The sequence below is a fragment of the Lethenteron reissneri genome, chromosome 35 (assembly GCF_015708825.2).
Source record: "Lethenteron reissneri isolate LAM-NWPU_2019-01 chromosome 35, ASM1570882v1, whole genome shotgun sequence".
Classification (NCBI taxonomy): domain Eukaryota; kingdom Metazoa; phylum Chordata; class Hyperoartia; order Petromyzontiformes; family Petromyzontidae; genus Lethenteron; species Lethenteron reissneri.
In genome coordinates this window covers 12,694,010-12,721,274 of record NC_083813.1, presented here as the reverse complement: position 1 = coordinate 12,721,274, position 27,265 = coordinate 12,694,010, and the positions used below count along the sequence as shown (strand labels likewise).

Genomic DNA, 27,265 nt, shown 5'->3' with positions numbered 1-27,265 from the left:
CACCGCTTCTAACTCCACTCGATCTGGCGGTAAACCCTCTGAGCTGACACCCACCGCTTCTAACTCCACTCGATCTGGCGGTAAACCCTCTGAGCTGACACCCACCGCTTCTAACTCCACTCGATCTGGCGGTAAACCCTCTGAGCTGACACACACCGCTTCTAACTCCACTCGATCTGGCGGTAAACCCTCTGAGCTGACACCCACCGCTTCTAACTCCACTCGATCTGGCGGTAAACCCTCTGAGCTGACACCCACCGCTTCTAACTCCACTCGATCTGGCGGTAAACCCTCTGAGCTGACACCCACCGCTTCTAACTCCACTCGATCTGGCGGTAAACCCTCTGAGCTGACACCCACCGCTTCTAACTCCGCTCGATCTGGAGGTAAACCCTCTGAGCTGACACGCACCCGGCGCTGTGCGAATCGTCGCCGCCCCCGCCCACGAATGAGCGCTGGGAGATGCAAAGAGGCGGCGCTGCGGCTTCCTGCTCGCCAGTCGAGTCGCCGCCGTCTCCCCGCTCGCTCCCACTCCGGTAAGAGCCCCCTGGACCCCTGGACCCCCTGGACCCCTGGACCCCCTGAACCCCTGGACCCCCTGAACCCCTGGACCCCCTGGACCCCCTGAACCCCCTGAACCCCCTGGACTCCCTGAACCCCTGGACCCCCTGGACCCCTGGACCCCCTGGACCCCCTGAACCCCCTGAACCCCTGGACCCCCTGAACCCCTGGACCCCTGGACCCCCTGGAACCCTGGACCCCCTGAACCCCTGGACCCCCTGAACCCCTGGACCCCCTGAACCCCTGGACCCCCTGAACCCCTGGACCCCCTGAACCCCTGGACCCCCTGGACCCCCTGAACCCCCTGGACCCCTGGACCCCTACCCCCCTGGACCCCCTGAACCCCTGGACCCCTGGACCCCCTGGAACCCTGGACCCCTGCCCCCCTGGACCCCCTGGACCCCCTGGACCCCTGGACCCCTACCCCCCTGGACCCCCTGAACCCCTGGACCCCTGGACCCCCTGGAACCCTGGACCCCCTGGACCCCCTGGACCCCCTGGACCCCTGAACCCCTGGACCCCTGAACCCCTGGCCCCCTCCCTGCTCAGGGGCACTTTGGGCGCGGGGCGATTCGCGTCTCGCGTGGCGGTTTCCCCCGGGCCCGACCTCCACCCCTCCACCACCTCGGCCGGGAACGGCGCCCCTAACCCCGCGGGTATTTCAGGCAAAGGCGGGCTGCTGAAGTTGTGAGTTGAGGGCCAAACCCCTCCCTGATTCAAACTTAAGCTTTGTATATATTACCTAAATTCATATAGTAAATAATTACAATTAAAGTTAACAGTCGGTGTCGTATTTTGATTTGACTCGATGTGTATAACACGTTTGGCAATTTTATTTATACAGTAATATAAAGGGCTTCTGCCCGAAACGGCGGCGATATTATCTACGTATATGTTCATGTTGTGTGTAGGTGTGTGTGTGTTGTGTAGGTGTGTGTGTGTTGTGTAGGTATTGTGTAGGTGTGTGTGTTGTGTAGGTATTGTGTAGGTGTGTGTGTGTTGTGTAGGTATTGTGTAGGTGTGTGTGTGTGTTGTGTAGGTATTGTGTAGGTGTGTGTGTGTGTTGTGTAGGTATTGTGTAGGTGTGTGTGTGTGTAGGTATTGTGTAGGTGTGTGTGTGTTGTGTAGGTATTGTGTAGGTGTGTGTGTGTTTTGTAGGTATTGTGTAGGTGTGTGTGTGTTTTGTAGGTATTGTGTAGGTGTGTGTGTGTGTAGGTATTGTGTAGGTGTGTGTGTGTTGTGTAGGTATTGTGTAGGTGTGTGTGTGTGTAGGTATTGTGTAGGTGTGTGTGTGTGTAGGTATTGTGTAGGTGTGTGTGTTGTGTAGGTATTGTGTAGGTGTGTGTGTTGTGTAGGTATTGTGTAGGTGTGTGTGTTGTGTTGTGTCGGTATTGTGTAGGTGTGTGTGTGTGTAGGTATTGTGTAGGTGTGTGTGTGTTGTGTAGGTATTGTGTAGGTGTGTGTATGTTGTGTCGGTATTGTGTAGGTGTGTGTGTTGTGTCGGTATTGTGTAGGTGTGTGTGTTGTGTTGTGTAGGTATTGTGTAGGTGTGTGTGTGTGTAGGTATTGTGTAGGTGTGTGTGTGTGTTGTGTAGGTATTGTGTAGGTGTGTGTGTTGTGTCGGTATTGTGTAGGTGTGTGTGTTGTGTCGGTATTGTGTAGGTGTGTGTGTTGTGTAGGTATTGTGTAGGTGTGTATGTTGTGTAGGTATTGTGTAGGTGTGTGTGTGTTGTATTGGTATTGTGTAGGTGTGTGTGTGTGTTGTGTAGGTGTGTGTGTGTGTTGTGTAGGTGTTGTGTAGGTATTGTGTAGGTGTGTGTGTTGTGTAGGTATTGTGTAGGTGTGTGTGTTGTGTAGGTATTGTGTAGGTGTGTGTGTTGTGTAGGTATTGTGTAGGTGTGTGTGTTGTGTCGGTATTGTGTAGGTGTGTGTGTTGTGTAGGTATTGTGTAGGTGTGTGTGTTGTGTTGTGTCGGTATTGTGTAGGTGTGTGTGTTGTGTTGTGTCGGTATTGTGTAGGTGTGTGTGTGTGTAGGTATTGTGTAGGTGTGTGTGTGTGTAGGTATTGTGTAGGTGTGTGTGTTGTGTCGGTATTGTGTAGGTGTGTGTGTTGTGTAGGTATTGTGTAGGTGTGTGTGTTGTATTGGTATTGTGTAGGTGTGTGTGTGTGTTGTGTAGGTGTGTGTAGTGTGTGTTGTGTAGGTGTTGTGTAGGTGTGTGTGTTGTGTAGGTGTGTGTGTTGTGTAGGTATTGTGTAGGTGTGTGTGTGTTGTGTCGGTATTGTGTAGGTGTGTGTTGTGTCGGTATTGTGTAGGTGTGTGTGTGTTGTGTAGGTATTGTGTAGGTGTGTGTGTGTTGTGTAGGTATTGTGTAGGTGTGTGTTGTGTAGGTATTGTGTAGGTGTGTGTGTGTTGTGTCGGTATTGTGTAGGTGTGTGTGTTGTGTAGGTATTGTGTAGGTGTGTGTGGTGTGGTGTTGGGTGTAGGTGTGTGTGTTGTGTAGGTGTGTTGTGTAGGTGTGTGTTGTGTGTGTGTGTTGTGGTGTCGTGTAGGTGTGTGTAGGGGTGTGTGTTTATGCTGTGTAGGTTGATGTTTATCATTTGAGGGCAGTATTATTGTGCGCCACCGCCACCGCAGCAGGCTCGCAATGTTACGTCCGTAGACTTATCGCAAAGATCACAACGCCGCAGAACTGGGCACGGCAAGTCTCTACAGCTCCCACTTTTACACAGCAGATTCACTGCCGCGGTCGTTCCCTCAAGGCCCCCCGGGCGAATTGGCTGGACAAAGCCAACGCCGCCTTGGCTGTGCGTGCAGCGGCGACCTCGGGGACGTGAGCGCGCCTCGAGGTGCTGTCCATGGCAGGTGGCGTCTTGTCAGAGGCGGGGCCTGGTGCCTGGACTCCCACGCTAGCGGCAGGGGGTCGGGTGGCTGGGTGATGGCAGTGCCAGACCGTAGGGGCAGCAGCACGGAGAACTGGTGATCTCCCCCTGGGTGACTGTTGACTAGGGAAGGATGAGCGAGAGGGAGTGTGGAGGGGAGTAGAGTGAGACGAGAGGGGTAGGAGAGTGTGTGGAGGTGAGTAGAGTGAGATGAGAGGGGTAGGAGAGTGTGTGGGGGTGAGTAGAGTGAGATGAGAGGGGTAGGGGAGTGCGTGGAGGTGAGTAGAGTGAGATGAGAGGGGGAGGCAGGGCTGCGTCCAAGGAGGATCTTGAAGGCGCTGAGTGCGGATTGCAGTGGGAGTCAGTGGGGGGGTGGGGAGGGGTTGCCGTGTGGGTGCCACGTGCTCTTGTTTACGGGTGCAGGTGAGGGTGTTGGCAGCGGCATGTGGGAGCACTGCCCAGGCCCCCAGGATGAGTTCCACCAGCCCTGCCCGTGGCTTGTGGATCAAACTGTTCCCTTTGGTTATTTCCACAACTTAATTCGCCGCAAACTGTGCACACACATGGGCTGCGTTTGCGGGTTGACGTAATGGTCAACTACGCAGCGCCTTGGTGGTTTCCCCCCACGGTCGGCGATTGGGTCATAGGCACCACCACCACTCTTGCCCACAATCGGATGGGAAGGAAATAACGCGACATCGGGAACGTAAATTATGATGGCACAACACGAACACAGCGGAGAGTTATGTATTCCACATGGGCAGATGAACAGCACACAGTGTGCCGATACATTTGAAGTCTTTCGTAAGTATATTAACATACAGGGTGCTTTAAAAAATGTTTTAACACTTATATGGGACTATTGTTTTTAATGGAAAAAGATCTGATACACTAACATGATAACAAATGCATGTTAATAGCTTCAAAAAGTCAGAGTTTCTACTTCGCCATCATTGTCAACACGTGCCTGGAATCTTCTCCAGGTGATCTCCAGAGCCCGGGGGCAGTACATTTCTCGTGGTGTTGTTGAAAATTCTCAGAAGTAGTAGAACATTTTTTGACGCACCCTGTACGATCCTGAAAGAATCGTCATCAGATGCGATGTATCCACTGTTGCACGAAGGCCCCACCAAGTTGTTGCCATCTGTCACGGTCCCGCAACATACGAACCCAGCAGCTGCACACGCCCCGACCTCCTGGTCCACCTCTACAGCCGGATGTCCTCTCAGTTGTTTCTCTCTTTTGATTTCCACTCCGTCGTGGGCCTTGACCACGGGCCACCATGATAACGGTTACCACCTTGGAGCTACGCGGGACCGCCAGATGGCGACGACCTGGCGAGGCCTTCGTCCAGCAGTGGATAGAGCTCGGCCGACGATGACGAAGATGACCACTTGGCTCCGAGGCGCTAACAGAGATGAGCGCTGACCCCATTGCGCATTTGAAAACGGGCGGCACTTGGGCTGGGACGTGAAGTGTTGCTGGAGGGGAGGAGCGTTGTGCCCGGGTGTGTGCAATTTACGAGGCGCGCCATGGGTAGGGAAGGGCAAGGGCAGCCTCACCTGAAACGGCCGATTGGTTCAGGCTGTTTAACTCGTGACAAGTTCCTGAACGGATCGCCAGAAAAGCAAATGGTACTCACCCAGGGTTCGGCATCCTGCGGCGTCTCTTCAACGACTGCTTCGTGACGTGATTTATTAAGGGCCACTGTCTCGTATTCACCACACAGTGCATATATTGTTTATTTTTTCTGAATTCCAAAACAATGGCTTCTCTTATGTTGGTGGCTATCGCCCATGCTCACACATCTAATTGATCTCGGTTTCACCAGGAAACGCAAACAGCCCACGAAGACAAAACACATCAACACGATCCACATCAACACGATCCACATCAACACATCAACACGATCCACATCAACACATCAACACGATCCACATCAACATATCATCACGATCCACATCAACACGATCCACATCAACACGATCCACATCAACACATCTACACGATCCACATCAACACGATCCAAGCGCGGTTCTCCGGGTTGAGTAGCGCATCTTAGCATCTCTTCTCTCATGCTTTTGCCGCGCGATGCCGGGTGGCAGTGGCATGTGGCCGAAACTCGGGAGATGAAATGTTCACAAGAACGCAGTCCGACCTGGAGAACCACACTGGGATTACAATCTGCCGATACAGCTTTGCGTGTCTGAATGTCAACACACGGACCTCGCTTGCAAGGGGTGATCTGGGGTGAATGACGACCGACACCGGAATTTAGTTAGAACCAGGTGTGGGAATCTACGGCTTGTGGATTTATTTCATGTGGCGTGCCACCACGTAAAGCGCATCGCTCTCGGATCGGCCTGCAAGCGATTTTGGCCGTTATCCGTCACTGCAACCGTGACCGCTTCGTTCCGATGATCGACCCGGTCTCGAGTGATTGCCGGGTGCGGTGTGTTAAAATCAGCACCGGGGATACAAAGGTGGCCGAGCGTGGTGCTGTCCACACACCCTCTCGTGTGCCGTGACGAATTTAATACGTGTTCGCACTTGCCCCGGCGGTCTGTGACAGCTATTTGGGGGATCTTTACCTTAATTGAACACGGTGTAAATTATTGCTTATGTGCACTGCACTCGGGCAGGTACATGAGCGTTATAATTAAATTGCCCCCTGGCATACATTTCTCTCCGATTGTGACATGACCGGCTGGGCAGGCGTGTGTGGTCTCTGGTGTGGGGTGTGAATGCACAATGGGGCGTGGTGGCGGCCGTAGTGGTTAGGAACACTGCACTACAAACCAGGACACCTGGGTTCGATTCCCTCTCACGGCCAACATTGGTGATATGTATTTCTGAAATGGTCCTGGGCGTCCCCTAATTATAATTACTTGGTGTGGCGTTTAAACATCAGCACCGGGGAGACAAAGGTGGCGGGACATGGTGCTGACCACACAACATCCTAGTCGGTGCCATGCCGGCCTTCGTAGGCGCTCACCTCATGAGTCTACAAAACTACAGGGGGTGTGTTTATCTTTTATAGTGAGTAGAATAGTAGTTACTCGTTTGTTATAATGACTTGGGAGTGGTCGAGTCAGGAGGAGTGATGGTTGCGAGGCAATTACAACAGTAATGTTTGTATGTATGCTGAACTTCTTTCGCACTGTACGTAGCCAGCCGTGCAAACCGGAGGTGCAACCATAAGTCATAATTATGCCTTGAGGGATGTGATTTAATGAATGGCTTTTGCGGTGTGTGGTAAAATCATACGTTCTTGTTGTTGTTGTTCTTGTGGTTGAGTGTACGGCGGGTCTCACCGCCGAACCATGGGGGATGGTACAATGCGCTGTCGACAACATCCTTGGCGGACTCTCCCCTGCCTACCTCTTCCTTTCTCATCTGGTTCAACTCCCTTCCACCGACTCGTCGCTCCAGCGTCCAAGACTTGCTGTCAAACCCCCCACTCAGTGGGAGGTCGCTCATTCTCCTCTGTGGTCCCCATTGACCGGAACGCTCTTCCCTCGGCCTTCCGCGCCGTCGATTCCCAGCCCTCTTTTTGTAATGTCCAGGCCCGAGGAATTCCTTTCCTCGTCTGCCAATGACCGACAGCTCCAGCAACCAAGCAAGGCCCTCCGTCAATGCCCTCTGTCGGCCAACACTCACTCCACGGGTGGTCGCTCCTCCTCTTCTGCTGCTTCCAGAAGGCACATTCTCTTGCTGTGTCCACTTTCACAACCCTCCTCATCTTCAAGTCCAGACTCAAGACCCCTCCCTCTTCTCGTCTGCTTGTGACTGATATCTCTCTGTGTGTGAAGTGTCTCCCCATTCACACTTCTCGCTTCGCGTCATTTCAATTCTCTCTCTGGCCTATAGGATTCCTTTTTTTTATAGGCTTGCGTCCGAACTGCCACATCCTCCACGTCCACACACAATGCGTCCATATTGTGTCCCGGCGCCGGTTTGTTCGCCGTGTGATGAGGCGTGACCGGTTTCCGGAATCCATCTCGTTCTGAATGCCGCATTTCCCAGCAGCAGCAGCAACAGCAGCAGCGCCGCTCCATTTTCTGCACAGGAAGTCATGTGGCAGGAACTTTAGCAGCGCATGGTTTATTTTATGTGCGTGTAGATTTGCCATTAGGTGTTTGCTATTGGGTGCCACGGCGAGATGTTAACTACCTCACCTGGTGCACAGGAGGTCGTGGGTTTGATCCCGACCCTGACGCCTGCTGTATATTTGGAATTTGCATGTTCTCTCTCTCTCCCCGTGGTCACGTAGATTTTCTCCAGGTCCTCCAGTTCTTCCCTCCACATTTAGAATCATGCATTCAAAGTATTTGGCTGCAATAAACGTTAAGCCACTTCTTTGAGCTATCATTTGTGGCCAGGTCGCTCCTGAAAGAAAAAAACAGCTTTAAAAAGCTCAATGGGCCTTACACCTGAGCTCGTGGATACGCGGCTACGTCCGCCGGTGTACAACGTCGCCTCGCGAGCCCTACGGCCGACTTGCCGTTATATGACCAACGTCGCCCCTGCACGCACCCGCTGGGAGGCCGCCACTGCCGCGCAACCGGAGACGATTGGCGCCAACCCGAGTCTTCTGCCGAACGTCGATGTCTCCCGCCCGCACTGCTGCCCGCCATCGCGGCACCCGCTGCCGACAGACGCTCTCCGCCAAGTAACGGTGGCGCCCGTCGTTCAACAAGGAAGCGATTGCTCGTAGGGCGTCCTACGGTCCGCCCGCTTTGTTTGATCTCTCGGCGTCGTGACCGGGCCCCGGTCAGCAGAGTTCCGAACCGGCCAAGACCCGCGTGCGTCGAGCCTGGACAGGCTTGGCTTGAGTGACAACCCGGACCCGAGCCGTGGTGCCGGGTGGACGGTGACGCGCATCGTTGAAGATGGTGGCGAGCGCCACACTGCGCCACAAACCTGAGCGACCAGAGTTCGATTCTCACTCGCAGCCAACACCAGTGGCCATTTATCTGCCCCTGGGCCTCCCCAGGTTGGCTCGCCTGTAAACGAGTACCTGGTGCGCTACTGGAGACGAAGGCTGCCGGACGTGGTGCTCGCCACACCATCCCCTCGTGTGCCACGCAGTCCTTAATAGGTTCTCGCTAGCAGCACTCGCCCCAACCGTTTCATAAGGCTGTACAGGAGATCTTTGTCTTTTGTTGTTTGTGTGCGCTCGCCAAGTTTATGGTACTTGCCGCAACAGTCTGTGTCAGCTACACGGGGCTCTTTATGTTCCTGCTTCTGTGCGTTCGCGTGTGACCGGGCGTTCGGAATAACTCTGCGGTGACTTCATCACTGTCATGAGTAGCAAGTGGTTGTTGTTTGACACTTATTGTGACCAGACACCGGACACACAGCGCCACCGTCTCACGTCCCGTGCTCGCACGACCCCACCCACCCCTCCTACCAGCAGCGATCTAGCTATTGAGTGTGCAGGCGGTGCGACTGAACTGGAAGCCGTGGCAATCGCTACAAACTAGGGTTGTAAAGCGTTAACCCGTAAGCCGGTGAGCGATTTCATAAACTGATGGAGTTTTTTGTAACGAATGCATCGATTGGCTCGTGCAAACGTACAAACTCGCCCTCGTTTCTCAGCTGAAAGGTAAAGGTGCATCCCCTGCAATTGCTCGCTCACGCCACCGCTGGCGGAAGAGCCTCCACTGGTGGGTACTCTCAAGGGTATTTGGTCTATTCCTCCACACTGACCAGACATTTTTGAGTAATCGACCTAACCACCGTTTATCCCACCACACGCGACCCACTGACCGCCCGTGGTGCAACCGTTTGTACCGCTGGGTGGACGGAGGTGGGGGGGGGCTGGAGTGAGGGAGGGAGGAGGGTTCAAGAAACTCGTCCAGGTTTAAACCGCCGCGCCACGAGATCGAACCGGCAGCCTCTGGATCGCAAGTCCAGTGCCCTACTCGTGACACCACTGTTGCATATCTCAGTTTACAAAGTTGAACACGTTGTTTTCACCGCTCCGGACGTTTGTGTGTGTGTGTATATGTGTGTGTGTGTGTGTGTATATGTGTGTGTGTGTATATGTGTGTGTGTATGTGTGTGTATATGTGTGTGTGTATATGTGTGTGTGTATATATATATATATGTGTGTGGATAAATGGCATTAAATCGTCGTTCCCGTCATTTTCCTGGCGCTTACCGCAAACGCGCCCCCCCCCCCGCCCCTCTCGCCGCCCTCGCCGCCAGGCTCCGCAGCGGAAGGCACGGCACCCGGCACGGCACCCGGCACGGCACCGGCACGCCAGCCGGCATGGCCGAGCCGCTGGCGAGCAGCGAGGAGAACAGCCGGCGCATCGCGCGCATCGAGAGCTGCTTCGGCGCGGCGGGGCGCCCGCTGATGGCGCCGGGCCGGGTGCTCGTGGGCGAGGGGACGCTCACCAAGCTGTGCCGCAAGGGCCCCAAGCCGCGGCAGTTCTTCCTGTTCGACGACATTGTGGTGTACGGCGCCGCCGTGCTGGGGAGCCGGCGCTACGCCAACCAGCGCGTGCTGGCGCTGGAGGCGGTGGCCATCTGCACCCTGCCGGACGAGGGCGAGCTGAGCAACGGCTGGCTCGTGCAGACGCCCGCCAAGTCGTTCAAAGGTGAGCGGCGGCGGGTGAGGAGGGGGCGGGGGGGTGTCACGGTGAGGTGGGGGTTAAGGGGGGTGATGGTGAGATTGGGGGTGAGCGGGTGGGTGAGTGAGTGTAGGTGAGCGGGTGATGGTGAGAGTAAGATTCATGGAGAGTGATGTTTAGTATTGAAAGTGGCATAAGTTGAGGGTTTGTGAGGGTTGAGATCCTGAGCGTAAGGGTGAGTGAGCGGGTAAGGGTGAGACTGGGAGAGTGAGTGAGGGTGAGGTGTGGGCGAGTGAGTGTGAATAAGGCGGAGAGATAGCGGTGAGAGGCCTGGAGTCGACAGATTAGCGGCGGAGGCAGTGTGATCCACCCCGCAGTGTCACGCGACGTCCTAACGCCTGCACACACGTCGCACGCCACCTTCACGGTGAGAGAACCGCTCATGCGTCATCACGCACCGCTCACGCACCGCTCACGCACCGCTCACGCACCGTCACGCACCGTCACGCACCGTCACGCACCGTCACGCACTGTCACGCACCGTCACGCACCGTCACGCACCGTCACGCACCGCTCACGCACCGCTCACGCACCGTCACGCACCGTCCCAGTCTTCACCGCACCGTCGTTCCGCAGTGTTTGCCGCGACAGAGTCGGAGCGCGCCGAGTGGATCAGCCACATCGAGCGGTGCGTGCGCGAACTGCGCGCCAAGCGCGGCCTGCCTCCCCTGCCGGCGCCGTGCAATTCGCCGGGCCCCGGCGGCGCCTCCTCCTCCACGGCGGCGGTGATCGCGGCGGCGTCTCCCGCCGACGGCTCGGAGCCGGCAGCGTGGTGGGTGCCCGACTCGTCGGCTTCGGCGTGCATGCGGTGCCAGCGCTCGCGCTTCAACGCCCTCAACCGGCGGCACCACTGCCGCAAGTGCGGCATCGTGGTGTGCGGCGCCTGCTCCGACCGGCGCTTCCTGCTGCCCAGCCAGTCGTCGCGCCCGCTGCGCGTCTGCATCGGCTGCTTCGACTCCCTCACCGCCGCCGCCGTGATGGCGCCGGCCGGGCCGTGCTCCTCCTCCGCCGCCGACGACCTGGTGGACAGGGTCGCCAAGGTAACCGTCGCCAACGGCAACCGGGGATCGTCTGGCGCCGCGGAGGAAGGCCGGCCGGCGGTGTCGCGAGGTCGCCGCGGTGACGGCGCGAGGACCTCCAACGGAACGCAGGACTCCTCCGACGACGATGACGACGACGACGACGATGACGGTGGTGACGGCGGTCGAGAGGGTGGCAGCGGTGAGGATTGGGCAGATAGAAGTCCCATTGGCAATCGCACTGGGTTCTACTCATGAGGCTGCGGGTGAGAGGCTATTGGGGTGAGGGTTTAGTGGTGTGACTGTTGGAGTGTGACTCTGTCTGTGGGCGTGTGAGGCTATAGGTTATTGAGGCTTGGGGTGAGTGAGGCTGTAGGCGAGGTGAGGCTGTGGGCGTGTGAGGCTGTATTCAACAGGGTTGTAGTGAACAGGGCTTTAGGCAAGTCGGGTTGTAGCCTTATTACTCCCGACCCTGGCCATGTGAAACTTTCCGCTATAATCGCTGCTCTCTATACGATGCCGTGTGTACTCTAAATCAACCCGCGTGGCTTAGCACTCCCCAGCATGACTGGACACCTTGTATGCATTGTGCCTGTCTTTAGCATGTGGTGATGATGAAGAATAGTAATAATTGACTGTTGCACTTCTGTACTGAATTAGACAGAGTCTGTGCTAGCGGCTACTGTGTGAAACCTTTATACACTCTTTCAGCTATGCAGTGCCATTGGCAACTATTAACTACAACCAAAGTTAACTCTGTCCAAACGACTAACCCTTTGCCTCCATTCCAAGTGCAGTCATCCAGCGTGAGCGCTTCGTGGTGGGTCACCCGGAGTAACGCCCCACACCTGGATGGGTGACCGCCACCGTGCGTACGTAGCAGGTTGGCAGAGGAGGGGGGGGGGGGGGCTTGCAGGGGCTGCGTTGTGGGCAGCAGAGGGCGGTGAAGCATCATCCGTTGTTGGTGCTCCTCTCTGCTCCTCTGCTCTCACGTCAACAACCCCTCCACTGCTCCCCACCACCTCCACAAACCCATGAAGGGTGATCACTTGACCCCCACGACCCTGCACGGCCAGCAGACGGTCGACAAGAGCTGTGGCGGTGTGCGTGATGCTCTGTGCGAGTGTGCAGCAAAGTGGCAGTGCGCGTGCGTACGTAGGTGCGCGTGTTGAACTTTCTTTCTTAGCACCGCCCGTAGCCAGCCATGCTTATCAGAGGCGCGGGGATGATGCCGGTTGGGAGTGCAGCAATGCTGTCCGTCGTTCGTGGCGGTCGTCTGTGTGGTTTTTTGTTTATTTGTTTGTCGCTTAAGTAAAAGCGGCGTAATCTGAATTGGGAGCCGGGCGGTCCGTGAATGTAAAGCGCCCGCCCCCTCGTGGCCCGGAAACGTCGGAGATTTTTCGAGAGAGGACAACGCGGCTCAAAACGCAACGGCTCCTTTACCTTGTAGCCACGCACGGTACCTCAAGTTTGAAGTCTCCGCTGATGAGAACAACAACAACAATATGAAGCGTTTTCAAGTCGCCGGCAGTAATGCCGACGGATTTGAGACCGCACGAGGAGGCCAGCCTGGTGGGCTCGGAAGCCAGCACGGCCGAGCTCCTGGCTTCAGTGGGACTCTCGCGGTTTGAGCCGCCCGCCGTGGATTGAACCGGGCTCCTCGGGCGGAGCGAGACGATGGCGTTGTCTCCGCCAAACAAACCAACCGTGGCCACCGTAGGCCGTGTAGCTACGAGGTGAGGGAGCTGGCCACGTCCTTTTGGGTTGCGTCTCCCTTGAGGCGGCACGCGGTGCCGGACAACTACTGATGTAGCACACTGACTTGGCACTCGCGGCGGGGGCAGTGGCGTGTCGCGGTGGTTGTAGCGTAGGTGCTGGCGCAAGGAGTTAAATGGGGCCTTCTCCCCCCCCCCCCGGGTCCAATTTCCTCCCCCTCCGTAGCCTGGGCCGCTGTGCAGTTGCACCGCCTGCGCACTCGATAGCCACGCCACTGCCCGTCGTCCAGCGTGTGCGCGCGTAACCCTGTAGAGCGTCTGCCCTGTGGAATGTACTCGTTCACTAACTGTTGATTGATGCTAATAATAACATGATAGATGCTTTACATTAAACGGTCTGTATTGGCATGTTTTGGTGTTGGCACTGAAGCATGTGGCTGAATGTATATCTATATATATAAAATCGTTCATGTCTGTGTGTCTGTGTGTGTGTGTGGACTGCACTTTCATTGGACGGCGGTTGCCCCTGGCAACGGCTAGCCACGCCTTCGCCGCTTTCATTGGACGGCGGTTGCCCCTGGCAACGAGTAGCAACTTTTCTCCGCGGGGTGGACGCCATTTTTAATAGCGCGGGGGGGGGGGGGGGGGGACCGGCACCCGTACCCAGCGTTCGCCGGGTGGGAAAATCAGGCAAGGCGGGAGGCTCTGCACGGTGCTAGGCCTCGACACCCAACACGCCACTCTGAGGTAAATTCATACAAATTTCACGTCCTCTACAGAGTGGCGAGGGAGGCAGAGTGGCGAGGGAGGCAGAGTGGCGAGGGAGGGACTCAGCCTCAAAACGAGTAACTGGTGTGGCGTATTAACATCGCCACTGGGGAGACAAAGGCGGCCGGGCGTGGTGGATACAAGTCCCGGGCAAAGCCGGGTCATGACTATGTGTGTATGTGTTTATGTGTATGTCTGTGTGTCTGTATGTATGTGTGTATGTATGTGTCTGTATGTGTTTGTGTGTATGTATGTGTGTGTCTGTATGTATGTGTGTGTGTATTGTGTTTGTGTGTATGTATGTGTGTGTTTGTATGTATGTGTATGTTTGTGTGTATGCATGTGTGTGTATGTGTTTGTGTGTATGTGCGGTTATGTATGTGTGTGTATGTGTGTGTCTGCAGCAAGCGCGTGTATGTGTACCTATGGACGCGCGCGCGTGTGTTGTGTAGGGGGAACGGTAGTGTAGTGCTTAGCGTACTGCCTGTGTATGTGTGTGTGTCTGTGTGTGTGTGTCTGTGTGTGTGTGTCTGTGTGTGTGTGTCTGTGTGTGTGTGTCTGTGTGTGTGTGTCTGTGTGTGTGTGTCTGTGTGTGTGCGTGTGTGGTGTGTAGGAGGAACGGTAGTGTAGTGCTTAGCGTGCTGCCTGTGTGTGTCTGTGTGTGTGTGTGTCTGTGTGTGTGTGTCTGTGTGTGTGTGTCTGTGTGTGTGTCTGTGTGTGTGTCTGTGTGTGTGCGTGTGTGGTGTGTGGGGAGCGGTAGTGTAGTGGTTAGCGTGCTGTCTGTGTGTCTGTGTGTGTGTGTCTGTCTGTGTGTGTGTTCTGTGTGTGTGTCTGCGTGTGTGGTGTGTGGGGAGCGGTAGTGTAGTGGTTAGCGTGCTGTCTTTGTGTCTGTCTGTGTCTGTCTGTGTGTTTCTGCGTGTGTCTGTGTGTGTGTGCGTCTGTGTGTGTGAGGAGCGGTGGGTGTAGTGGTTAACGCTACGCTGCGCTACCAACCCGGCGAACCGAGTTAGATTCCCGCTCATGGCCACCACCGATCAAGATTATTCGAACCTCACATAGGTCGACTCAGCCTCAAACGAGTAACTCGTGTGGCGTATTAACATCGCCACTGGGGAGACAAAGGCGGCCGGCCGTGGTGGATACAAGTCCCGGGCGAAGCCGGGTAGTACAGCTAGTATTATATATTTTTTAAAACACACACACACTTGTCCCAGTACTGTAATAGGGGGGCACGCTGTCCACCCGCGTCTCTGCGGCTTGGCCTGGTGTAGCGGTGATGAATACCCTTTGGGCTTGCTCTCCGCGCGCGCATCCTACGGTTTAGTTGTTGTGGTTGTCGTATTACTGTCACGGTGTCGTGACCGTCGCCCCCGTTGTCCAAGGGAAATAAAAGGGCACCACTGCTGCGAGCTGTCGTTGACGTGGAGAGTTTTGAGAAGTGTGTGTGTGCGTGAGTGAACTTTTTTAGCGCCGTACGTTTCCGACCGTACTAATCGGAGGTGCGGGGAAGACATTCCAGGGACATTTGGACGTCTTCACGGCTGGGGCCAAGGTGGTGCAGCCCAGATTAACAAAAAAAACTTAAAATATATTTTACCAGGTAAGGCCCACGGAGCGATGTCGCTCTTTTTCAGAAGCGACCTGCCGACAAGTGATAGCGAAGTGGCTTATCACGTGGACATTTATAGCAGCCAAATACTCTTAAATGCGCGATGTTGATTCTAAATGTGGAGGGAAAAAACTGGAAGACCTGGAGAAGAATCCACGCGACCACGGGGAGAGAGAGAGACGCGATGCCCAACTTGGGAGCTGGTCATTAAGGGCCATGATTGACCCAGCCAGGGTGTGGTGCTGGTGGCACGGGCGCCGCCGGTGCACCGTATGAAATGTTCCTCCACCACCACTGTCCGATTTCCCCTCCCCCGTCTTTGTAACCCTGCGCCTGGGCCCCCTCTGTGGCCTTTGTGCCCCGGTGGAGTTGCACCGCCTGCACACTTGCAGGAAGGCCGCACAACTGGATCCAGCTGCTATTTACCAACAAAAGCCTATCGAATAATCTAAATAGTCTCTTGACATTCTACTGCTGGATGAAAGCCTCCGTGCTCTTTTGGGGGTGGCTCGACACGGGTTCAGCACGGAGGTCGGTGCGGGCTGGTGAGGTTTGGTGGAGGGGTCGCGCGCCTCGGATGTTTCGCCACGGCCTGGAATTGAACTCTGGCGGCGGGGTTCGGAGCGCACTGCGGGAGCCATTGCACCACCGCTCCACTCGACTTGCGAACTCGCCGCAGCGCATCGGATGCCAGCATCGACTGTTCATCATCATCAGCTGCAAACTCACCACTGCATAAGCTGCAGGCATTGACGGTTCAGCATCAGCTGCAAACTCGCAGTGCATCAACTGCGAGCATGGAATTTTTTATCAGCAGCAGCGGTAGCTGTTATCTTCACTTCTTCAAACGAGCCCTTTATCACGCGAGTCGTTGTTGTGCGACGAAACGCGAGCCCGGGACGAATCGCCGATCGACGAGGGGGGAGGGGAGGAGGGAGGGGGAACAGAATCTTCGCGAAAGGTCAAATTCGGCGCGACGGGACCCTAATAAGAGAGGCAAAACAATAATCGGCAACGATTTAAGCAATGGGCCTCTTCACAGCAGAGGCACCAGAGAGTCCGAAATTGGCTTTTGGACACCCCTGCAAACCGAGATGTTCCATCACAAGGGATGATCAATTTCCAATTTAATTAAAATATATATTTACATAGAGATATGAAAAGTTGGCCATTTAAGAGAATATTTAGTATCAGACAACCGATTGAAAGGGGGAATTGAACGATGTCTCTTTCTCTCGTCTTCTTGTCTCTGCTTACTACTGGCAGTGTGTATGGATTGTGTTGCTGATGGGGAGCGGTGGTGTACCGGTTAGCCGGCGACCCGAGTTTGATTCCCGCTCACGGCCAACACCAGTGACCGTTATCTCAACCGGTCCTGGGCCCCCCCCCCTAGGTCGACTCGGCCTCAAATACGTACCTGGTGTGCCGTGTAAACATCGCCATTGGGGAGACAAAGGCGGTCGGGCGTGGTGCTGGCCACCCACCCCCTCGTGTGCCGTGCTGGCCTTCATAGGCGCTCGCAAACAGCACTTGCCCCTCCAGTCTGTTGAGGCACGAGGAGCGACTTGCTCCTTGTGCCCCATGTCAACACGGCTTCAAAGCGGCACCCCAGCGGCAGCTCTCCCTGTGCGCCACGAGGCGACTCTGCACCCACCTGCCCTGCGAGCCACGCGTGAGTCTGCCACCAGGGGGCGGCCACGTGCGTCGTCCAGAACCCTAAGTTCACGTTCGTCCGCGAACCTTTCGCGAGGAGACGGTGATGAGAGTCAAATCCACTGCCTGCTCAGTGGCGGAACGCAACTTAATACCCAAACATAATTGCACGGCATATCCGCGCAATTAGCGACAACTACGATTTCAATTTTCGATTTAAAGCTTTCGTGACTGCAGGGATTCATCTTCTTGGTTCTTTCGGTAACGTCACGTAGAAGGGAAATAATAAATAATAAAAATAAAACATAATAAAATTAAATTCTCACGACGTTTCGGCCACAACACAAGCAGCCGTCGCTGTCTTCCCGACACCTGTTCTTCACCTGAGGACGGCTGCTTGCGTTGTGGCCGAAACATCGTAAGAATTGTATTTTATTATGTTTTATTTTTATTATTTTATTATTTCCCTTCTACGTGACGTTACCGAAAGAACAAAGAAGATGAAATACGATTTCTTAAAAAGGAACCCATTAGAATTCACATAACCGAGATGTGTAACCTTGCCTGCATTTAATTATATCATCCCCTGGCATTTCAACGGTGCCCTTTTAATTACACGATATAAAACAACTCTCCCGTTCTGAATGAACTCACGCGATGATTACAACGACCAGCTGCTGCTGCTGCTGTCGACAACGCTGCCCTGGTCCATGGCACACCGAGTGCGTGCAATCTCAGAGGGCGCCGCGCGTTCCATTCGACCCCCCGTGGGAGACATCTCGAGCTCTGCGACTCTTGAGAGCGTCCTCTGGTGGAGACGCTTCTGCCAGCAGTGCCGTAAGCGGGTTATTGCAGGGCTGCGCATTTTCACCGAATCCTACACGCGGCGGTCACTTTGGCAGTGCGGTGAGCGGTGTCGCCGAACCCCGGGGTGGAGATGGAGGTCACCGCAGGAATCTCTTCACATGCCCCACGTGAGCGTGCGGCGGGCGTCCTCCTGGACTCGCGTGCAAGGGAACGGCTGAGCCGACGACGGTCGCTATGGCGAGTCGCGTTCTCTACCGACGGTGCCACGTGGCGAGGAAGGTGACTGGTTTGGCTCGTGGAATGGCATTTGCGTCCGATGTGTTTCCGAGCTGTACCGCGCGTGTTGTTCGGCATGATGTCTGACATTTCGCTTTGTATGAGACCTACAGGTCTCTGTGTGAGTCTGTGGGTCTCTGTGTGAGTGTGGGTCTCTGTGTGAGTGTGAGTCTCTGTAAATCTATGGGTCTCTGTGTGAGTGTGAGTCTCTGTAAATCTATGGGTCTCTGTGTGAGTGTGAGTCTCTGTAAATCTATGGGTCTCTGTGTGAGTGTGAGTCTCTGTAAATCTATGGGTCTCTGTGTGAGTGTGAGTCTCTGTAAATCTATGGGTCTCTGTGTGAGTGTGAGTCTCTGTAAATCTATGGGTCTCTGTGTGAGTGTGAGTCTCTGTAAATTTATGGGTCGCTGTGTGAGTGTGGGTCTCGGCGTAATTCTATGGGTCGCTGTGTGGGTGTGGGTATTTCTGTGTGAGTCTCTGTGGGAATCTATGGGTCTCTGTGTGAGTGGGTATTTCATTACCAATGTACACACCGTTAATCGGGAATAATGTTTAACATGTCATTCAGAATCAGAATCTTTATTTAGACTGGATGAATCCGATGATCTAAGAATCTATTTTTCACAGATGTCCAGTAGGTCCTCATCCGATGGCACAATGTAAACACATGCGGCCTACAACTCTGATCATCCACTCCATCGGTATGTATGTCCCTGTGAAGAAGGGCTATTGCCTGAAACGTCGCCTATCAAAGACATGTAATTGTAAGGCTGTTATTTCATTCACGATCGTGTCGAGTTGTAAGTCGCGGGCTGCCCCCATAGACGGCGGCGGCGCCGTGCCACTCGACACTCAAATCAATGGAACTCGTTGGAGTGACCGTGGCGCGTGAAACCTGTGCGGCTGGGGAGAGGCGCAGCCACCGCTGGTGAAAAGGGGCCCCACCTCCACCGAACCCACATCTGCAGACTGTATTTGGTCTACTCTTCCAACGCTCACCAAGCTTTGTTGGAAGTGGTGGGCATTGCTCACACTTTACCCCACCGCTCGCGACCTCCCGATCCGACGAACGTGCTGCGCTGCTTAGCCGGTGGGCTGGCACAGGAGCGTGGTCTGGGACCGGGCTTTGGGATTACAAAACGAACTCGCCCCGCTGTTTCACCTGCCGCGCCGAGAGATAGAGTCGGAGCCGCGTGCCCCTCGGACATTGCAAGTCCGGCGTGCCGGCCCAAGACACCGCGCGCAGGAGCGCACTCGCCTTGGTAAGCGGACTTCGTGGTCCTTGATTTGAAGCTTCCGTGACTGCTGCAATCCAAACTCGTTGGTTCTTTCTACGTGACGTTACCGAAAGAACCGAAGAGGCTTTCGTCGTCATTCTCTCGGTCCTCTCGGAGTCGCGTTGATACGGAGAGACGCAACCGCCAGAGGGCGCCCCACGATCAGAATCTCAATATTTAGACCGGAGGAATCCGATTAGCTCGGAAGCGCTTTTGTTGTTTGTTGTTGCACAGATGTCCAAATAAAAAAAAACACATCAGCAAGAGGGGCATGGTCGTGGCTGATAAACGATGGAGAAAGTGGCGACTCTGCTGGGGATGATGGGTGAAGGGATTTGAAGTGGCAATCGCCCAGCAGTGGATTGGCCCTGGCAGGTAATTATTAATTATTATAATTATTAATTATGATTATAATAATTAATAATTATAATAATAATTATCATCAACCGAGTGCCATTGCATCCGGTTGCAGGGTAAGCGGTGACCTGTGCAAGTACAGTACAGTACAGTTATCTTGCCCATCCACTGCTGGACTAGGACCGCCACTCGCCGATCGTTTGACCATACTTCACCACGATGGGCAGCGCGCGCAGGTGAAGGTGGGGGGGGGGCATAGAAGCAGTCCCGCAATGGGGTTTGCTGCCCTCTGCTGCCCACCACGTGGTAGCCCTCTGCTGCCCACCACGTGGTAGCCCTCTGCTGCCCACCACGTGGTAGCCCTCTGCTGCTCGCATCTCGCGCGGTTGGCTTCGTGCGGTGCGAAAGAAGTTCAGCAAGCTGCCTATAGCACCTGGTATGCAGGGTGGTCACTCAGCGCTCTCCAACCTCAACCTAGAATACAAACGTTTATTTTATTTTTTTAAACTAAGGACACGTATCTTGGATTTTTCCTAACTTAATATAGTAAATTCAGCTGTGAAGGGCCCACCTGATGACGAAGACTTTTCATCTTCTTGGTTCTTTCGGTAAAGTCACGTAGAAGGGAAGTAATAAAATAATAAAAATAAAACATAATAAAACAATTCTCACGACGTTTCGGCCACAACGCAAGCAGCCGTCCTCAGGTGAAAACCAGGTCCGTCGAGGCGACAGAGTCTGAATGAAACAGCACACGGGCTTGGAGCATATATATAAGCTGGGCGCATTGACAAAGGAATTTTCATATCAACAGGAATTTAGCATATTTATGGGAAATGCAGGAATGTAATTAGTACTGCATATGCATGTGCATTATGCAGGATTAACAGCATCAAAGGGAGCTGCAGTTACTGCTGCTGCAGTAGTTGCTGCTGCTGCAGTAGTTGCTGCTGCTGCTGCAGTTGCTGCTGCTGCTGCACTTGCTGCTGCTGCTGCACTTGCTGCTGCTGCTGCACTTGCTGCTGCTGCTGCACTTGCTGCTGCTGCTGCACTTGCTGCTGCTGCTGCACTTGCTGCTGCTGCTGCAGTTGCTGCCTTATCCATTTTAATATAACACTGGTTTTCACCTGAGGACGGCTGCTTGCGTTGTGGCCGAAACGTCGTGAGAATTGTTTTATTATGTTTTATTTTTATTATTTTATTACTTCCCTTCTACGTGACTTTACCGAAAGAACCAAGAAGATGAATCCCTGCAGTCACGAAAGCTTTAAGACGAAGACTTTATTTCTATAATTATTTCTATTATTTATTATTTCTTTTATTTTTTACCTACGTGACTTTACCGAAAAAACCTAAGAGTATGGAGCCGTATCGTAAATAGAGGATGCTTGCCTATCACGTCTGGCAGTTCGCCGACGTTGATTGAGGCTGACATTGATGAGTCAGCTGGGTGTAGAAGGCGTAGCTCGAATCGGCGCCTCGCAGCGCCAACGATGCACGGCCTGAAGGCCACGCGGAGCGATCGGCACTCATCGCCTGCTGCCACGAAGAAGGGGCAGGTGCATGAAACGTCGGCTTTTACAGTATCGTTGTCGTCTAAGGCCACGTGAAGGTTGACGGTGGAACGGGGACGCGCCGTGGTTTTTATGGTGACGATGGTTCCCTTATGAAGTCATAAAGCTGTTGTTGCTCGTCGCCGCAGGATGATGTTTCTTGTTTTTATCATAACAGGAAATAATGAAGCGAGATAAGGCGGCTTCATGCCGCCAGGTGTTGCAAGGCTGTGTGCCCGCCTCAAACAATCACAAAGGTCCCCCGCCCCCCTCGCCATCCCGACAGACTGATTTGCGGGCTGTTAGCGAGGTGTGGCCGTACACTCGCTCGCTCGTCCGCCTTTGTGTTGACACCCACGCCAGGCACCAGGCACCGATTTAAGGCCGAGTCAACCTAGGGGAGGCCCACAGTTATTGGTCGTGGGCGGGAGCCGAACTCGGATCTCCGGCTTCGTAGCGTAGTGCGCTAAGGCTGGAGACAAAGACGAAGAGCCCCCGTATAGCCTGAACAGACTGTAGGGGCAAGTGCTGTGAGCGAGTAGCAGCACCTGTGAAGAAGGCCGGCACGGTGCACGAGGCGGAGCTCGGGATAAATCGCTCGGCCGCCTTCGTCTCCCCATTGCCCCCTTCCGTCACCGGGCACTTATTTAAGGCCGAGTCAACCTAGGCGAGGCACGCGACCGGGTTCAGATAGCTACCCGTCGTCAATGTTGTTGTTAGCCGGGGGCGGGAATCGATCTCGGATCGCGCGGATTCGTAGCGCAGTGCGCTAACCACTGCGCCACCGCTCCCCACAACAGGACAACACTCACACTCAACTCACACACACGGTGACCCGCACACACGGTGACCCACACTCACAGTCGACCCACACACGTGACCCACACACGGTGACTCATTAGCGCGTAAACAAAACGTCTCGACAACATTTGCAACCCGCGTGCGACTTTAATTAAATGCGTGTATCTTAATCAAGGGAGACAAAGGCGGCCGGGCGCGGTTCTTGGCCACCCCAACCCCCTCGTGTGCCGTGCCGGCCTTCACAGGTGCTCGCTAACAGCACTTGCCCCTACAGTCTGTTAAGGCTACACGGGAGATATTGCATCTCAACCCATGGCACCTGGGTCTGTCCCGTGACCCCCTGCCAGCAGCGAGCCTTCCACGCGTGGCCTCAAGGTGCACCTAGCCTGGCACAAGCGCCGTGGAGGCTATAGGGGGATCTTTGTCTTTGTTGTGTGCGTGCATGACGTCTATATATCTGGGTCCATGTGAATGTCTTTGTGTGAGCGCCGTGCCCGCCTTAAAATATCCTTACATATTCTTACATATTCACGTGTGTGCGTGTGTGTGTTTGTGTGCATACGTGAATGCTACACAGCGGGCCTTTGATGTGTATACGAGAGGAGCGGTGGCGCAATGGTTGGCGCACTGCGGTACAGCACGGCCGATGACAGTGGCGAATGTTTGAACCGCTCCTTCGGATTGCCCGAGGTTGATTCGCCCTTAAATTAGTAGCTGGTGTGCTTTTGTAAAACATCAGCACCGGGGAGACAAAGGCGGCCGGCCGGGCGTGGATCTGCCCACCCAGCCGCTCGTGTGCCGTGCCGGCTTGCAGGGCTGCTCGCTAATTCACTGCCTCACAGCCGGGGAGGGCTACACGGGGGGTCTTTGCATTTACCGTGCGTATGCACGCATTCATGTGCACGTATTATAATGCAAAGCGGCACCTAGCCTGGCACGAGCGCCGTGGTGACTTCACTTGATGGCGAGTCACCGTTGTCGTTGTGCGTGTGGAGCGCGCGTGAATATGTATGGACGAGGTAGCAACCAGTGGTTCGTGTTTAATCTTGTTAATTAGCACAACAAAGCACCGATTTACACATGCACCGACTTGTGATGCCGCTGTTACGTTGGCAGTGGTGCAGAAGCAAAGTAAACAATTCAAAAACAACAGCAACACTGGGGCCTTGAAATGAAAACTTAGAATAGGTTTTACCCTTTCTGGCAAATAAAACAGATAATGAGATGGTCAAACACCGAATCGGAATCAACTACTGCATATGCAAGTACTTGTGGTTAATGCAGACTTGATTCCTTACAAAAGGTATCTATGTAGTGTTTGACCATCTCATTACCAGTTTTATTGGCAGAAAGGGTAAAACCTCTTCTTTTTTCGTGGTTGTAATTCCCATCATAGTTTAACATAAACACAAAGTTTGTTTAAATTTTGATTTAAAGCTTTCGTGACTGCAGGGATTCATATTCTTGGTTCTTTCGGTAAAGTCGCGTAGAAGGGAAATAATAAAATAATAAAAAATTATACATTTCTTGCTATGTTTTTCACACCTGATGATGATTGCTTATGTTACAGTCGAAACGTCGTGAGAATTTTCCTGTTTTATTTATTTTTTATTTTATTATTTCCCTTCTACGTGACTTTACCGAAAGTTTGTTTAGTTTAATAGTTTAGTTTAATCGGCGCCAGAGTTTAAATCCCCCGTGGCCTAACAATTGTAAAAACAAGTTAATGGGTTGATTGGCAGGCCGCGTGTGGTGGGGTAGAGTGTGGGCACTCCCACCCCGTCCACTCCGTCTGTGGCCAGCGGGGAAGAGTAGGCCAAATTCCCCGTGGTCGTGTTTTCTAAAACTGCCACCGCCGCGGAGGTTTTTCCCCCAGCAGAGGCTAGGGCAAGACATTGCCGGGGCTGCGTTTTTACCTTTCAAATGCAGCGTTGTGTATATACACACAGCGCTGTATATAGATACCAACACACTCTGTCCAGTCCTCGTAAACACGCGTGGGTAACACCAATTCCTCGCGTGACGCAGAGTTGGTGGAATGCTGGTCCATGACCCTTAATTCAGGCGATGGATCTGGGTGAGGGGTCACAGAGAGGGGGGGAGTGGCAGGCGATGGTCGCCGTGTCCTGTCGCGACCCGAAATGTTAGCAGATTATTTGGCGACGCTGCAGCTGCTGCTGCGTTGGCAGTGGTGCACGAGCACAAATAACAAACACACACGCGACGCGTTCGTCAATAACAGCGTGGCCTTGAAAGCGATATATATATAAAACGGGCGACGTTTCGGGCAATAGCCCTTCGTTACAGAAATGTGGAATTTCCACCACTGGCCTCCGCGGGGTTGGTGGTTCTCAAATTGTAAATGTTGCGGATTTGCTCTCCAACACACAACCGGCGAGTGCTGTACTGGTCACGAATTGTCACGCTCTCTTTACGTGACAAGCCTTACTAAGTGGCTGTGTCGGGTGGTGGCCGGTTTAACGTCACATTTATACATTTACGTTATCTAACCCCCCCCCCCCCCCAACCTGTATCATGGATTATATTGGTCGCGAAAAGCCTTTTCCTCCTAGTCCGTCTTAAACTCGGTGCGTCTGTCTGCCCACGGAGTCACCAGTCACCTCGCCCGGGGCCTGATGTTTGTGTGTAGCTCGGGGCCTGATGTTTGTGTGTAACTCGGGGCCTGATGTTTGTGTGTAACTCGGGGCCTGATGTTTGTGTGTAGCTCGGGGCCTGGTGTTTGTGTGTAACTCGGGGCCTGATGTTTGTGTGTAACTCGGGGCCTGATGTTTGTGTGCAACTCGGGGCCTGATGCTTGTGTAGCTCGGGGCCTGATGTTTGTGTGTAACTCGGGGCCTGATGTTTGTGTGTAACTCGGGGCCTGATGTGTGTGTGTCACTCGGGGCCTGGTGTTTGTGTGTAACTCGGGGCCTGATGTTTGTGTGTCACTCGGGGCCTGATGTTTGTGTGTAGCTCGGGGCTTGATGTTTGTCTGTCGCCGCATGCGCCGCGCGCTTTTGCCGCGATTTTTTCGCGAGAGGCGCGCGGCACAAAAATAGAGCAGCTCTGGGGGAGTCTGAGATGGCGAAGCGGCTGGCCGCGCGGCGGCGTTGACGTGGCACGGCCCGCGTCTCGCGGCCCCTCCAGACACTCTGCCCCATTGACCCGCACGCGCTGCCAGGGGGGCGAGGGGGCGAGCGCGGCTCTAGCCCGGAGCCTCTCTGCTGCTGCTGCCCGTAGCTCACCCCGTGGCTCACCCCGTGGCTCGGCCCCGTGGCTCACCCCGTGGCTCACCCTGTGGCTCACCCCGAGGCTCGGCCCCGTGGCTCACCCCGTGGCTCACTCTGTGGCTCGGCCCCGTGGCTCGGCCCCGTGGCTCGGCCCCGTGGCTCACCCCGTGGCTCGGCCCGTGGCTCGGGCCCCGTGCTGCCCACGGCGGTGGTCGTTGTGCACTGGCCTAGCGCTCTGCGAGTGCAATGCGCAGGGTCGCCGGTACCGAGCCGATCTCCCCGCGCGGCAGCTGCGACAATGACGATGATCGTGGCGATCCATGGGCAGAGAGCCCGTAGGTGGCCCACTGCACATTTCGTCTTTTGTTTTAACGTTCCTCTTCTGTCGTGTCGTGTCAGTATGCTCAAGTCGTGGTCACATCCTTCTGACACCAAACTCTGATGTCGTCGTCACGGTATTCTCTCGTAGGTCTTCCTCTCTTTCTGGTTTGGGTACGTGTGGTGTGTTCGAGGTCTGGGTGTGTGTGTATGGAGTGGTATGTGTGTGGCTGTGTGTGTGGCTGTGTGTGTGGAGTGGTACGTGTGTGGCTGTGTGTGTGTATGGAGTGGTATGTGTGTGGCTGTGTGTGTGTGGCTGTGTGGCTGTGTGTGTGTGTGGAGTGGTACGTGTGTGTGGCTGTGTGTGTGTGGCTGTGTGTGTGTGTGTGGCTGTGTGTATGTGTGGAGTGGTACGTGTGTGGCTGTGTGACTGTGTGTGTGGCTGTGTGTGTGTGGCTGGCTGTGTCTGTGTGTGTGGCTGTGTGTGTGTGTCTGTGTGTGTGTGTGAGTCTGTGTGTGTCTGTGTGTGTGTTTGTGTGTGTCTGTGTGTGTCTGTGGCTGTGTTCCCGTCCTGGCTGCCGCTGCACCCCAGCCGCCCGGGGCTGTAAACACGACGCGAGTGCTGCCAAGTGAGGCCACGGGGTCGCGCCGCGTGCCGCGTTACCACGACCGCTGGGAAGCGGCGCCCAGCCGTGCCGAGCCGTGCCGAGCCGGGCCGAGCCGTGCTGGGCCGAGCCGTGCCGAGCCGTGCCGAGCCGTGCTGGGCCGAGCCGTGCCGAGCCGTGTCGAGCCGTGCTGTGCCGAGCCGTGCCGAGCCGTGCTAAGCTTCACCCTCTGGGTGCACGCGAGACTCACGCCTCCCATCTCCCCTTCCCCCCCCCATCTCTCCATCCTCACATCGCCCCTCGCATTTCCATAAACGCCTCTGCCATGTTGCGTCTCTCGTCATCTCCACCGGCATCTCCCCTCTTAACCCACGAAGTCATCTCAAATCTCACGTCGGCCTCTTAAACAATGCTCCTGCCAACGCCTCTCGTCTCGCACCCCCCGCCTCACCCATCTCCCCTCGAGCCCCCCCCCCCAACTCCCCCTGACCCCCCCCCCGGGGCCCGCCCGCTCCCCCCTCCTCGCCCATATCCAGATCTGGAATCTCGTCTCCCATCGACGCCCCACCACGAGCCCGTCCGCTCCCTTCTGCCCCGATTCGCGGAATTCAAAAGGCGCGGTTGGCAAATAACGAAACAGTTGCGAGAACAACAACAACCACAACAACAACCACAACAACCACAACAACACCAACAACCACAACAACCACAGCAACACCAACCACAACAATAACAACAACCACAACAATAACACCAACCTCAACAATAACAACAACCACAACACGGCGGAATCGCCACCAGTGCCAACACCAACAACTATAGCAGAATGTACAGACCACCACCAACAACAACCACCAACAACCATCACCACCACCAACAACCATCACCACCACCAACAACAACCACCAACAACCATCACCACCACCAACAACCATCACCACCACCAACAACCATCACCACCAACAACCATCACCACCACCAACAACCATCACCACCACCAACAACCATCACCACCAACAACCATCACCACCAACAACCATCACCACCACCACCAACAACCATCACCACCAACAACCATCACCACCAACAACCATCACCACCACCAACAACAACCACCACCACCAACAACCATCACCACCACCAACAACCATCACCACCACCAACAACAACCACCACAACAACCATCACCACCACC

General features: G+C 54.7%; 1 protein-coding gene across 2 annotated transcripts; it reads left to right on the top strand.

Moving 5' to 3' along the window:
* The first annotated feature begins 425 nt into the window (after positions 1 to 425).
* On the top strand, positions 426 to 13,432 carry PLEKHF2 (pleckstrin homology and FYVE domain containing 2). 2 transcript variants are annotated; one of them, XM_061565794.1, is made up of 3 exons: positions 426 to 536; positions 9,655 to 10,049; positions 10,659 to 13,432. In XM_061565794.1, exons 1-3 carry the CDS (start codon positions 463 to 465, stop codon positions 11,357 to 11,359), a joined length of 1,170 nt encoding a protein of 389 aa, XP_061421778.1. In that variant the 5' UTR covers positions 426 to 462; the 3' UTR covers positions 11,360 to 13,432. The 2 variants fall into 2 exon arrangements, with proteins under 2 accessions (XP_061421778.1, XP_061421779.1); XM_061565795.1 differs by lacking the exon at positions 426 to 536 and adding an exon at positions 1,086 to 1,248.
* Positions 13,433 to 27,265: the final 13,833 nt, after the last annotated feature.

Bases quoted from the DNA above. Each gene is read 5' to 3' on its own strand.
- PLEKHF2 (XM_061565794.1), top strand. From the start codon at position 463: ATGCAAAGAGGCGGCGCTGCGGCTTCCTGCTCGCCAGTCGAGTCGCCG. The intron at 537-9,654 runs GTAAGAGCCCCC...CCTCGCCGCCAG, and splicing joins CCCCGCTCGCTCCCACTCCG to GCTCCGCAGCGGAAGGCACG. The intron at 10,050-10,658 runs GTGAGCGGCGGC...GTCGTTCCGCAG, and splicing joins GCCCGCCAAGTCGTTCAAAG to TGTTTGCCGCGACAGAGTCG.